The sequence below is a fragment of the Mastigoproctus giganteus genome, chromosome 8 (genome assembly GCF_048544385.1).
Source record: "Mastigoproctus giganteus isolate SK-2022 chromosome 8, ASM4854438v1, whole genome shotgun sequence".
Classification (NCBI taxonomy): Eukaryota; Metazoa; Arthropoda; class Arachnida; order Uropygi; family Thelyphonidae; genus Mastigoproctus; species Mastigoproctus giganteus.
In genome coordinates, this window is record NC_143582.1 from 124,429,556 (window position 1) to 124,443,911 (window position 14,356).

The following is a 14,356-nucleotide window of genomic DNA, read 5'->3' on the forward strand; positions in this document are numbered from 1 at the left end:
ATGATATTGATGAAGGTATATCAGGGTGAGCTACTGCAACAAGATCTATGAAAATTGGGTCGTTGGATTGAGATATAGCAGTTTAATTTGATCATTGACAAATGCAGGGTACTGTACGTGGGGTTACCCACGTACAGTACCCTGCATTTGTCAAAGATAAAATTGCGAGTAATTTAGCAACTGTGTGGTACTACACAGATAGTGGAGAATGAAACAGACTTGGGGGTAATTGTGCAGTTAGACATGAAATTCTCTGAGCAATGTAGACATGCTGCCAGGACAGGTCATGGTGTTTTGTCTACAGTCTCAACAAGAGGAAGAAATGGCATTAACATTTAGCTTACTCAATCCATTCAAGACCTTAAACACCTCAATCAGATCTCCTTGCAGGTGCCTTAATCTCCAGATGCAGCAATTTGTAGAATTGAAGCCTTTCCAAGTAAGAGCACCCTTATCCCTTTGTATAAGGTCATGGTTAGGCTGTATCTTGAGTACTGTATACAGGTGTGGAGGCCTCACTTTACAAAGGATGTAGATCTGCTGGAACCAGAGGGCAACCAGAGTGGTGAAGGGAACAGCAGGATGCTCTTACTTAGAAAGGCTTCACTTTTGCAAATTGCAGCATCTGGAGACTGGACACCTGCAGGAAGATCTGATTGAGGTGTTTAAGGCCCTGAATGGATTGATTAAGCTAAACATTAATGGCATTCTTCCTCTTGCTGAGACTACACACATGAGGGGGGGGGGATAAATTCCAGTTGTGGAAGGATGGTTGCAGGATAGACTTGCAGACGTTTACCTTCAACCGAGTTGATTGTTGGAACAGGCTTCCATCTGTTGTTATGGAAATGGCTGGGTTGAATAAATTAAATGGAGAACCAGACAAATTCCTAATGGGTTATGGATGGGTGAACTGGTTTTTTTTTTTTTTTTTTTTTTTACTGATACTATATAAGCTTGCTTTCTTTCATCATTTGCCATTACTACTACTACTATATCTAGTTTTGACTGATACCTCTCTATCCCTAAGATAATCCTGCATTGTTTGGTACAGATTTTGTGAGATTCCAGCATATCGTGGTCTGTAAAGTATACTGTGCCACCATGCACAATGGATCCATGGACTCATGTTGCTTGTCTCCCCCCCCCACTCACAAAGGCATCTGTCAGGTTGCACCAGGCATTTGGACTCATTAAGCCAGCACACTTGTTTCCAGTGCTTCGGCGTCCAGCTAGCATGTTGTTGACACCAAAGCATTTGCCATTGACAATGCAGTTAGCAAAGGACATCTCTTCGATCATCTGATGTGGAACCCCATACATCTGAGCATGTGGCACATCATAATTTGGGATATTGTTCTTGCATTCTCTGGGGTTTTACAGTCCACTGCTTGAATACCCTTTAGACCCATTGCAAGCTATTCTACTAGCCATAAACCAAACCTGTGCCACCTCCGTAGCCAGGTGGACAGGAGCAGCAGTGCATAGCACACACTTCTTGAATAGACCGGGGTTCGAGCCCATGACCACCAAATACAGAGGATGCAGAAAGGACAGGGAATGACCACCACATATCCCCGGAGCAATATGGCCTTAGTTGCTAATGCTCCTAAAACCCAAATAACAAACAAACCAAACCTGTGAAAATTCAATTGCAAACAGTAGAATTATATCTAGAGCAAATCTTCCATAACCATGAGGAAACACAAAATTCTACTTGCCCATTTCTTCAATGTATTCTAAACTGGTTAGCTGAACTAAGAAAACCAAATTTTGATATCAGATTTTGTTGAATCCCAGGACATGTAGGAATAATCATAAATGAACAAGCAGATAGATCTGCCAAAGAAACAACTGGTACAAATCACATTTCATGAAATGTCCTATACCAATTATAAATGAATTGTAGGTTGTTGCAGCTGTATGAAACAGGGGAAAAAACTAGTCAACAATGACCTCTAGTTTAAGATCAACAACAGAAACAAAAAAAGATCATCCTTGCTATATTATTAATCTGAAAAATCTGACATAACTTCGTTATCTCTTCATAATTACTCAGAGATAAAGACCCTCTCTAATACCACATCTGCCAAACCACAAACATTTCGCAATTTACCTCTATTTTGGAAATAATGGCATTATATGTTTCAGAATACTGTTAAATAGCCACAGAAACAACATCCTGGATTTCTTTACAACCTTCCAATGTATGAACAAATATAATTCTATAAGATGTATGATCCTAACTGATATAAATTTAGATATATTGGTTTCATATTGAAAAACAAAAAGACACCACCTGTGTCATTTTCTTAATCATAAGTGTGGCATATTATAGGAGCAATTTTACTAACAAAACCTGGCGCCTCCGTAGCCATGTGGGAAGGAGCAGCAGTGCATACCACATGCTTCTTGATTAGATCGGGGTTCGAGCCCGCCACCACCAAATACAGAGGATGCGGAAAGGTCAGGGAATGACCACCGCATATCCCGGAGCAATATGGCCTTAGTTGCTAATGCTCCTAAAAACCAAATAACAAACAAACAAACAAAACCAAATGAAAATTCTGGATGTAATGTTTGTAGGACTTTTTTTTGTCCCAAATCATCTCTATAACATGCTTCCAAATTTTGTTCCATATGTCATGGAACACCTCTCTCTCTCTCTCTCTCTCTCTCTCTCTCTCTCTCTCTCTCTCTCTCTCTCTCTCTCTCCCTCCCTCCCCCCCCAAACCCTCACCCTGCAAGATACTGCTTCCACTTCCTAACTTATTTCTGAATAACCTTTAATGTACTATCCATATTTATGAGCATAGTGCTTTCCATGCTTTCTACTTATGCCAGTATAATTATTTTTGGCTATTGTTCTCACTTGCTATTCTGCATGCTTCTAGTGAAGGATGTGCTAAAAATCATTGGCTGAATCTGCAGATTATGATTACCTTTTTACTAAAACTTCAACAGTGCTACAATTGAACTAAGGTCATGATCATTTAACTCAATTTACCTTAATTATAAATAATAATTTATCTTATAAATAAATCATTATTTATAATTTATAATTATATTAATTACAATGTTGATTTTTAACTCTCTCATTCTCTCTTGTTTATTGAATATCATCCAGTGCAAAGCACTATGATGCAGCTGCAGGATTACTTTTAACTTGATAATGTAAACATGAGAGTGATTATGTGCCTGTAGAGTATGAATCAGGAAGCAGAAATTGCAATACTATATTATTCGTATATTTTTAGATATTGGAGCAGATTTTAATGGAGCAACAACCATAAAATATTTCTTTGGTGGTCCTGTAAGTTCAAACACAATATCTGCCAAACTGGCTTTTTCCACAAGTACATCCAGTGATGTGGGACAAGTGCTTCTTTTGGTGCAGTTTCTGAAGAGGCAAGTATTTTGACCACAGAATCTGTATGGCAGACTGTTTTTTTTTTTTTTTTTTTAATAAATGAAACTCTATAGGAAATCCCAGAATTGATTATACAAATGAGTAATTATGTTTTTAAAAAAATAATTTTAGTAATTATGTTTTATAAACACATTTTTGTTTCCTGACTGGTACAGTGCAGTCAGTTAGGTAATTTTGTTATCTGATAGGATGCAAAGGAAGATTTTAACACTACAACCATATTTATAGGTTGTAGTGTTAAATAGATTTTAACACTACAACCAATTTTGTTATCTGATAGGATGCAAAGGAAGATTTTAACAATATAACCATATTTATAGGCTTATAACACTGTTGTGAATCACAATTTCTTGCCTAGTTTTTTTATCTACTCAGTAATACCATAAGCTATGCAGAATTGAATATAATATTTATAAAAGTAGTAATTACCCTGGTCAGTAAGGTTTTGGTAACACAACTTTTTAAATTAACAGGTTTTAAAATTAACTTTTTTAAATTAACTCTGTTATGTTAATTATGAATCTGGATATGCAAATTTTACAGCATACCACAGTTTAAAAAAAGTTGCAGTAATTGGTTTTCATAACAGTGTATAGAAAATAAGCAGTTTACTAAATGTAGGCAATACAGAGGAGTAGAGGGGATGGAGAAGGGAGTGAATTATATATTGTCATCAGGTTTACATATTAATCATGTTATGACTAATATGTAAACCTGTTATAACAGATTCACACATGTTAGTCATTTGTCATCCCATCCTCCATGACAGTATAGTGGTCTCATCACCTCTCACTTGTTTGGAGAAGTCTGAGGTTGAGTCCCATCAATGAGTGGAGGAATTTTTAAAGGCCTCTGCAATCAAGACTGTAATAAGCAAATATCAGGCATAGGATATTCTGAATTTTTCAGCCAGCACAACATGAAAATCAGCCTGTAAACAAGCACATACAATACACAATGATGCAATTGATGATCCTAAAAACTCAACAAATAACAGCATTTTTCATCTGGTTGAGACCAATTGTGTTTCATTATCTTTGTTTTTCTTTTGTACAGTGCATCCTCATTAATTTGACATGAGATTATTCAAAATTTAATTCATTTTGAAGTCATTACCATTCTCTGACCAATAATATAGAGGGTGTCTCAAAAATATTGGTACAAATGTTTAGGGGAGGTAGGTAACACCTAAAGGAATATGTATCGCATAGGAACCCATGACCAGAAACGTAACGGGAAAGTAGTAGCAGAGACACAAGAAGCAGAAATGACACAAGACAGTAATTAGTGGCAAACATTTATTTGACATAATATTAAAACGGATGCATTTCATGATGTTACAACAGATGCTCGAAGGTTCCACCAGGAGACGCAATGCATGCGTGACACTGACGCAGCATGGATTGGCGGACACGGTCGAACATACCTGGAGTTTCTTTGACAGTAGCAGCAGCGCAGATGAGTCTCGCCACGAGATCCATTTCCATCTCCACAGGCGATTCATACACAATAGATTTGAGGGCCCCCCCCCACAAAAAGAAATCAAGGCTCGATAAATCAGGTGAGCGTGGGGGCCAGGCAACGGGTCCACCATGGCCAATCCATCGACGCCCAAAACGCCTGTTCAAATGGTCACAAACACACCTTCCATAATGGGCAGGTGCCCCGTCATGTTGAAACCAAATGTTGCGTCTCTCTTTTGCTGGAACATCGTCAAGTAACCCTCGTAGAACTTGTTCAAGAAAGATCCAATGTTTAGCAGAGTTCGTGTGGGATGGTAACAGGTATGGGCCGACTAAGCAGTTGCCGACCATACCTGCCCACACAATTATTGTGAAGCGATGTTGTGCCACATGGGGGTGCACACCGTGTGGTTGCCGTGAGCCCACACATGAGCATTGTGCTGATTGAATAAGCCTTCCTGAGTGAAATAAGTCTCATCTGGGACCAAAACATAGGCTGGAAAATTCAAGTCTTGAACACTTTCTTGGAGAAACCACTGTGCGAAAGCCACACATGCAGGATGATCTTGGGGGAGCAGTAACTGAACCCTTTGGAGATGAAAGGGGTGTAAGGAATTGTTGTGCCAGACGCGCTGTACACTAGGCGCTTCCGTAGCCAGGTGAGAAGGAGCAGCAGTGCGTAGCACATGCTTCTTGATTAGACCGGGGTTCGAGCCCGTCACCACCAAATACGGAAGATGCGGAAAGGTCAAGGAAAGACCACCACATATCCCGGAGCAATATGGCCTTAGTTGCTAATGCTCCAAAAAACCAAATAAACAATAACAAACGCTGTACACTGCAACAATACACTCCTAAGGCAGAGGCAATGGCATATGTGGTGGTAGTAGGATTATTCTGGATGGCATCCAGCACACTTTCTTCCATGGTAGGAGTTTGCATCGAACGTGGTCTGCCCGCACTACTCCCGTTACCTCTAAATGACCCATAATCGCACAAATTTTGATGGACATGCGCAAACAAATAGTGGTCCGGTACATGTCTGTCTGGGAAGCGTTCTCCATAAATTCGTTGAGCGGTTCGTCCATTGCCCTCTGCTAATCCATACACTAGGTGCATGTCTGCCAGCTCACAGTTCGTATATCGATGCATGCTCTTCGTGCGGCGACTACTGCTTGAATGAGTAAACCAGAAATTTTCCCTCTCACAAACTGATGAACAGTGCCGTGTACCAACTTATGGTGACGTTTTTGGTTATGGGTTCCTATGCAATTCACATTCCTTTAGATGTTACCTACCTCCCCTAAATGTTTGTACCAATATTTTTGAAACACCCTGTATAGGCTTGTGAAGACATTTTAGTACTAATTATTTAGAATACATTTACAATAAAATTCTAAATCTGATTTGGGTCCCCTGCTTGTCAAATTCAAAAATATTACAAAACTAGCTAAAGGCAAACATCATTTAAACAAAATTGAATGGAGCTATAATTAAAATATGCTAGGGTACTGCATATTGTGTTTATACAGTATATGGTGCCTTTTGCTTTTACATTTCTATTCATTCCTCAAGAAATGCATGTGGAATATTAACATAATTGTAACTCATGTTTGCACATGTAAACATTTTCACAACTGAAAACTTCATGAAATGTAAACAAGCAAGAGTGAAGGCTCACAATATCAGAAGAAAATGTCTAAAAGAGTCTTTGATGCAATTTGCTTCCTCAGTAAACAGACATACAGACATTTGCATCATATGGAAGAAAATCAGAAAAATGGCAGGAAAAACCTTGCAAACTTCTGATCATAAAATGGAATGGACAAGACATTGCAGAGCCAAAATAGATTGCAAATATTTTGGAAAGTACCTTCAAAAATATATCTGCAGAGCCTCATATTCCTTGTCTTTCTTGATTCATAAGTGGCAAGCTAAAAAGGAAAAAATAAATTTCCACATTATTCAGAAAATGTCACATAACCGACCTCTCACCATAACTGAGCTATAACATGCAGCACTAAATAAAGCAAAACCGAGTGCAGCAGGTCTAAATGAGATCTACTATCAAATCATCCAGCAGCTTAGTGGAGGCACTGCTCACTCTACTAACTTTTTATAATAAAATATTTTTGGATGAACCTACACCACAATAGCTGAGCCAGGAAAGGACCATTTGAATCCACTTAACTACTGTGCAATAGTCCTTACCAGTTGCCTGTCCAAAATTTTAGAATGAATGGTTGGTTGTCTAATATGGTTTTTAGAAACCCAAAAACTTTTAACCCAGATCAGCATGGTTTCAGGAAAAGTTAACGCTAGACCTTGTGGTAAAAGCAGAATCTAACATCCATAACGCCTTTTTAAGGAATGAACATAACATATAGTAATGTTATGCTCAGACATCAAAAAAGAAGGCCTTTGACACAACTTGGAAATATGGAGCCTTATACGATCATCTACATAACTTGAGACTTTGAGGCTGTCTACCGACATTTATACAGAATTTTTTATATCAGAGAACCCTCCAGGTACATTATAATCATGCTCTTTCCTGTATTTGTACACTGCAATGAGGAGTTCCACAGGTTTCAATACTGAGTTCCATCATATTTGCATCAGAGTAAACCACATAACACAAGATATACCAGACTCTGGAGAGAAAGAGAGATACTTATATGCAGATGGTCTAGCTATGTCATACAGCTCCTAAAATGTGTGTTCAGTTGAAAGGCAACTACAAAATTTAGTAAGTAAAATACAGTAAATGTGGACAGAGAAAAATTGATTCCACATCTCAAATAAAAATACACTTGCAATTCATTTTTGCAGATATGCAAAATGTGCACCCAGAAATAAAAACAGGATTGCAACTTATATCGATTTCTTGGTCTAGTTTTAGATACCAAGTTAAACTTTCTAGAACATATTAAAAGCTTATGTACTACCTGCTTAAAAGCCTTAAACATTCTCCAAGAAATATCTGCAATGATGTGGGGAACAGACCATTATACTCTGTTAAATTTGTATCAAGCTATGATATGATCGAGACTGAATTGTGGAGCACCAGTTAATGACTGCAAGGAAAAGGGTGCTGAAATAGCTGGATTCCATACATTGTGGTCTCACCAGTGATACAAAATGGGAATATTTTCACGAAACAAAGTGAGAAACTTTGTATAATCGCAAATCAATGGTCAATAAACCAGCAGGTATATGTTTGCAAAACCATTCCCATGAAATGGCAGATTATTTTAGACAATATTGCAAAAGAGAGCTAAACACCATATCCCTTCCACTCTTGGACCACTGGCCTCCCAAATATGAGACATAATTTCAGCAATGGGGAAAAAATACCATCTTAAATCAGAATTTCCAACAATTTACATGTTGCTTATGTATAAAACTCTGCAGATTATCAGCACATTTGTTCTGATTGATCAAAATCAAGACAAGCTTGTAAGCATGGCAGTACTTCATTTAGACACTACTGTTTCCTAAGAGCTTCCTATCTAATCTAAAGTGCATACTGCAGAGGTGACTACAATTCAGCTAGCATTGAAATATGTTTGTACACTCCTTCATGAAAAGCATTATCTTTTCAGACTCCCTGAGTGCAATTTATATAATCCCAGCACATAGATCCTATTAACTATCCACAAATCAGTCAAATCCATGCCTGGTTAGCATTCCTCAGGAGAAAGAAATGAGTAGTGAAGAGCTATTGGATACCAGGACATGCAGTGATTCTAAACAATCAATGAGCAAATAAAGTGGCAAAAAATTCAGCATTAAGATCAGCATTACCACATCAGATCCTGTATAATGATTATATTTCTGTCATACAAAAAAGCCTGTAATGGAAGATGAGTACATATCTGGAAATGTCAAATGGGTAGAAAATTATTGCGGCTAAGGTAAAGAAAGCCCACACAAGAAGCATGCAAAAGTTCAACAAAATTTACCGGTAAAAGTACTTTGCTGTAACAGCATTTGTATTGTTGCTTGCTCGGTAAACAGACAGTGAGTGTTATCGGTCTGGAGTAGAAGTTGAATCCCACAGGAGCTTGAAACCCTCCCAAAGTGGAGGGGGGTAACCTGACCTTTTTCTTTAGAATCACTAATTGAATTAACTAATTGAATCACGAACAGTCATATTGGAAGTTCTGGCATCATAAAAAATGTTCGCAAAGTAGTTTCACCAGTAAAATTTTTCAAAGTTTTCCATGCTTCTTGTGTGGGCTTTCTTTACCTTTGCCTTTTTTTCTTAATAAACTATTTATGCACTAGTCCACCAGTGATTCTAAAGAAAAAAGGTCACTTCGGGAGGGTTTCAAGCTCCCTTGGGATTCAACTTCTACTCCAGACCGATAACACCCACTGTCTGTTTACCAAGTGAGCAACAATACAAATACCATTACGGCAAAGTACTTTTACAGGTAAATTTTGTTGAACTTTTGCATGCTTCTTGTGTGGGCTTTCTTTACCTTAGCCGCAATAATTTTCTACCCATTTGACATTTCCAGATATGTACTCATCTTCCATTACAGGCTTTTTGTATGACAGAAATATAATCATTATACAGGATCTGATGTGGTAATGCTGATCTTAATGCTGGATTTTTTGCCACTTGATTTGCTCATTGATCATTTAGAATCCCTGCATGCCCTGGTATGCCGTTACGGCAAAGTACGTTGCCCGGTAAATTTATCAAACTTTTGCCTGCTTCTTGTGTGGGCTTTCTTTACCTTCGCCATTATTGCAAATAAAATAAGCATCCCAGCTCTGAAAATCAAGCTTACGGAATGACAGACATGAAGAAGTTATTCTTATAAGACTGCATATTGGCCACACACATTGCACACATGAATATTTACTCAGAAAGGAAGAGCCCCTATCCTTTCACGATGTAAAGTTCACTTCACTGGACAGTATACTGTTAGTCTGCCTACTTTACCAAATAGAAAGAAATCAAACCATATTTCAAATTACCAAATGCACAACACAATCTCTAATGGGCATCCTTGGAGATGATGCAAGTCTTGACAAGCTCTTAGTATACTTAAAAGTGATCAAATTCTATCTCGAAATACAATACACATTTAAAGTTTAAGAATTGAACTAGAAGCACATAGTGCAAATATCAAAGGCACAGAAAGAAGCTCTTGTGGAGAAAAAAAAAAATGCCTGAACAACAACAACCAATTGTATTAAGAGAGCGAAAAAGAGGTAAGCAAACACTTAGTCATTCACGGAGGAGTTAGTATTCGCATTAGCAGAGGTATATGATGCAAGAAAGTAAGCTTATACAGCATTAGCCAAAAAAAAAAAAAAAACTTCCCATTTCACCCATCCATTTGCTCCAAATATTTGTCTAGTTCTGCCTTGAATTTATTTAAGCTGTCAACTTCTACAAGAACAGATGGAAGTTTGTTCCAGCAATCAACCACCCACTGGCTAAAGGCAAATTTCGGCAATCTATTCAACAATCTTTTCCCTCAATTAACCACAAAACTGTTAGCTTAACCTTTTCCCTCAATTAACCACAAAACTGTTAGCTTAACATAACAAAACTGTTAGCTTAACCTTTACTGGAACAAAAAAAAAAAAAAAAAAAAATTTTTTTTTTTTTTGTTCCAGGAAAAATAATGGAGTATAAGCATTAGCATTAGTAGAGGCATAAGATGCAAGAAAGCAAGTTTATGCAGCATTGGCCTAAAAAAAAACGCTCCCATTTCACCGCTCCATTCATTCCAAATACCTCTCCAGCTCAGCCTTAAACTTATTTAGGCTATCAACTTCCACAACAAGGGATGGAAGTCTGTTCCACCAACCAACTACCCGCTGGCTAAAGACAAACTTCCGCACATCTATCCTACATCGGTCTTTCCTCAATTTGAATTTATGCCCTCTCAGGTGATTATTCTGGGCAAGAGGAAAAATTTCATCATCATTGAGCAAGCTCAAACCATTCAAGGCTATATACACCTCAGTCAGATCACCTCGCAAGTGGGCGCCTCCGCATCCAGGTGGGAAGGAGCAGCAGTGCATAGCACACGCTTCTTGATTAGACCGGGATTCGAGCCCATCACCACCAAATAAGGAGGATGCGGAAAGGTCAGGGAATGACTACCACATAAATCCGGAGCAATATGGCCTTAGTTGCTAATGCTCCTAAAAACCAAATATAAACAACAACAATCTCGCAGGTGTCTAGTCTCCAGACACTGTAATTATCAAAAGTTAAGCCTTTCTTCATAAGAGCAACCCATTTTTCCATTCACTAATCTTGTTGCCCTTCTCTGTACTTGTCCCAACAGCTCTACATCCTCCTTAAAATGAGGCCTCCAGATCTGAATACAGTACTCAAGGTGTGGTCTGACCAGTGCCTTATACAAGGGGATGATCACCTCCTTATCCCTGCTAGAAAAATTCCTGTATATCATTGACAAGACACCATGAGCTACTCTTGCAGCCCATCTGCACTGCTCAGAAAACTTCATATCTCCCTGCACAATTACCCCCAGGTCCTTTTTGTTCCCTACCACTGTCAGTGTAGTACCACAGAGTTAATACGTCACTCTGGGGTTACTGCTTCCCATATGTAATACTTTACATTTGTCAATGTTAAACTTCATTTGCCACCTCTCGGCCCATCTGCTCAACTTTTCTAGATCCTGTTGCAGCAGCATACTGTCATTAGTGTCATAAACAACAATGCCAACCTTCGAATCGTCTGGAAACTTGGACATTAAGCTTGATATACCATCATCAATATCATTTATAAATACAGAAAACAACAATGGACAAAACACTGAACCCTGACGGACTCCACAAATAATATTAGTCCACGATGAGCAGTGACCACTGATTACCACTCTCTGTCTTCTCCAAATCAACCATCCCTTTATCCATAGCACTAATTTGCCTCCAATGCCACACTGCTCCAATTTGTTCAGCAATCTTCCAGGTCCAGCAGTATCAAGAGCCTTTCTAAGATCTGAATATATGATATCAAAGTTATTCCCTGTATCCAGTTCCTTTGTGATCACATCATAGTAGCCAATCAAATTGGTCAGGCAAGACTTTCCTTTAACAAAACCATGCTTTGTCCAAGCTATAACTGAAGTCTTGTCTAGATGATCCTGCAGTGCTTCTTTAACCAGTGCCTCCATTAATTTTCTTGGAACAGAAGTTAAACTAACAGGTCTATAATTACTAGTGTCGCCCTTTGATCCTCCTTTGTGAATTGGAGTCACATTTGCACATCTCCAGTCCATGGGTATATCCCTCTGAGTCCAAAGAAGCTCTCATAATTATGGCTAAGGGTTTGCTTACTTCCTTTGCTGCCTACTTTAATATAACTGGATAGATCCCATCCACCCCGGGTGGCTTTTTTATGTTTATCTTCAAAAACTGCTCCTCCACATTTCCTCTCAGTTATTGCAAAATCATCTAGTTCACTGCCAGAGTGTAACTCACCTCTGGCATTCCCCTCCATGAATAACTCCTCATGGGTGAATGTTGATGCAAAATGCTCATTTAGTTTGTTAGCCACCTGAGCAGGATCATCAACAGTTGAACCATCAATATCCAGTGGACCAATCTGATTTATCCCTTTCCTTCTAGAGGTTACATAGGTAAAGAACTCTTTGTTGTTTTTCTTTGCATCCTTTGCCAAGGATTTCTCATAATCTGCCTTTGCCTGCTTAATCTCCTTTGTGACTTGGTTACAGACCAGCTTATATCTATCACAGTCTTCCATGTCACCCGTTAATTTATATGTATCCCATGAATTTTTCTTCTCTGCCATATGTCTTATTAGTTCATCTGACATTCATTTAGGCCTAAACCTTGAACAATATTTCTTAGTCGGTATGTAAAACCTAGTAGCTTCCAAGATAAATTCTTTGAATGCTTTCCATTTTGAATTTGCTGTTGGTAACATCATCAGTTGGTCCCACTGTACAGAATTTAAATACTGTCCCAGACCACTGTAGACCTGTGAGCTTAACTTCTGTTCAAGGAAAATTAATGGAGGCACTGGTTAAAGAAGCACTGCAGGATCATTTAGACAAGACTTCAGTTATAGCTCGGACACAGCATGGTTTTGTTAAGGGGAAATCTTGCCTGACCAATTTGATTGGATATTATGATGCAGTCACAAAAGAACTGGATGCAGGGAATAGCTTTGATATTATATACTTGGATCTTAGAAAGGCTTTTGATACTGTTGCACATGGAAGACTGCTACACAAATTGGAGCAGTGTGACATTGGAGGCAAATTGCTGCTATGGATAAAGGGGTGGTTGAGGGGGAGAAGAGAGAGAGAGAGAGAGAGAGAGAGAGAGAGAGAGAGTGGTAATCAATGGACACTGCTCATCGTGGACTAATGTTATTAGTGGAATCCCTCAGGGCTCAGTGTTGGGTCCATTATTGTATTCTGTATTTATAAATGATATTGATGATGGTATATCAAGCTTAATGTCCAAGTTTGCAGACAATACAAAGGTTGGCAGGGTTGTCAAGGACATTACTGACACTATGCTGCTGCTGCAACAGGATCTGGAAAAGTTGAGCAGATGGGCTGAGAGGTGGCAAATGAAGTTTAACATTGACAAATTTAAAGTACTACATATGGGAAACAGCAACCCCAGAGCAACGTATCAACTCTGTGGTACTACACTGACAGTGGTAGAGAATGAAAGGGACTTGGGGGTGGTTGTGCAGGGAGATATGAAGTTCTCTGAGCAGTGCAGACGGGCTGCAGGAGTAGCTCATGGAGTATTGTCAATGATATACAGGAATTTTTCTAGCAGGGATAAGGAGGTGATTATCCCCTTGTATAAGGCAATGGTCAGGCCACACCTAGAGTACTGTATACAGGTCTGGAGGCCTCATTTCAAGAAGGATGTAGAGCTGCTGGAACGAGTACAGAGAAGGGCAACAAGATTAGTGAATGGAACAAAGGGATGCTCTTACGAAGAAAGGCTTAAGTTTTACAAATTACAGTGTCTGGAGACTAGGCACCAGCGAGGTGATCTGATAGAGGTGTAGTACCATCGTAGTCGCCTTTACGAAAGCAAAAACCCTTCCCTTTACCCTTGATGGTAATTACCTCTTTGAGTAAATCCCACTACAGTACACTGTGGTCACTACGACCTAGTGGTTCCTTTATCTGCAGATTCTTAATGCATGAAGAATCACTACTGATAATCAGATCAAGAGTATTACTCCCTCTAGTTGCCTCCCGAACGTGCTGATGTAAAAAACAATCATCCAGTAAATCCACAAAACCTTGCTAGTGTGTGAGTGACCAACCCACAAATTCCAGTCAATATCTGGGAAATTAAAATCCCCCATTATAAGATTCTCTGATTTACTGGCCCACTCTATTTCCCTGTACAGTTTCTTATTATATTCATCAGTCATTAGGCCAATAACACACTTCTCTCAATTTTG

At 38.8% G+C, this 14,356-nt stretch overlaps 1 protein-coding gene across 1 annotated transcript in view; it reads left to right on the forward strand.

Moving 5' to 3' along the window:
- The window catches only part of LOC150081798 (axotactin-like), a 638,696-nt gene that overhangs the window by 435,279 nt on the left and 189,061 nt on the right, over positions 1 to 14,356 (forward strand). The window contains exon 24 of the mRNA XM_090378896.1: positions 3,258 to 3,408. Coding sequence (XP_090235022.1) covers positions 3,258 to 3,408 — 151 coding nt within the window. The remainder of the gene's footprint in view (positions 1 to 3,257; positions 3,409 to 14,356) is intronic.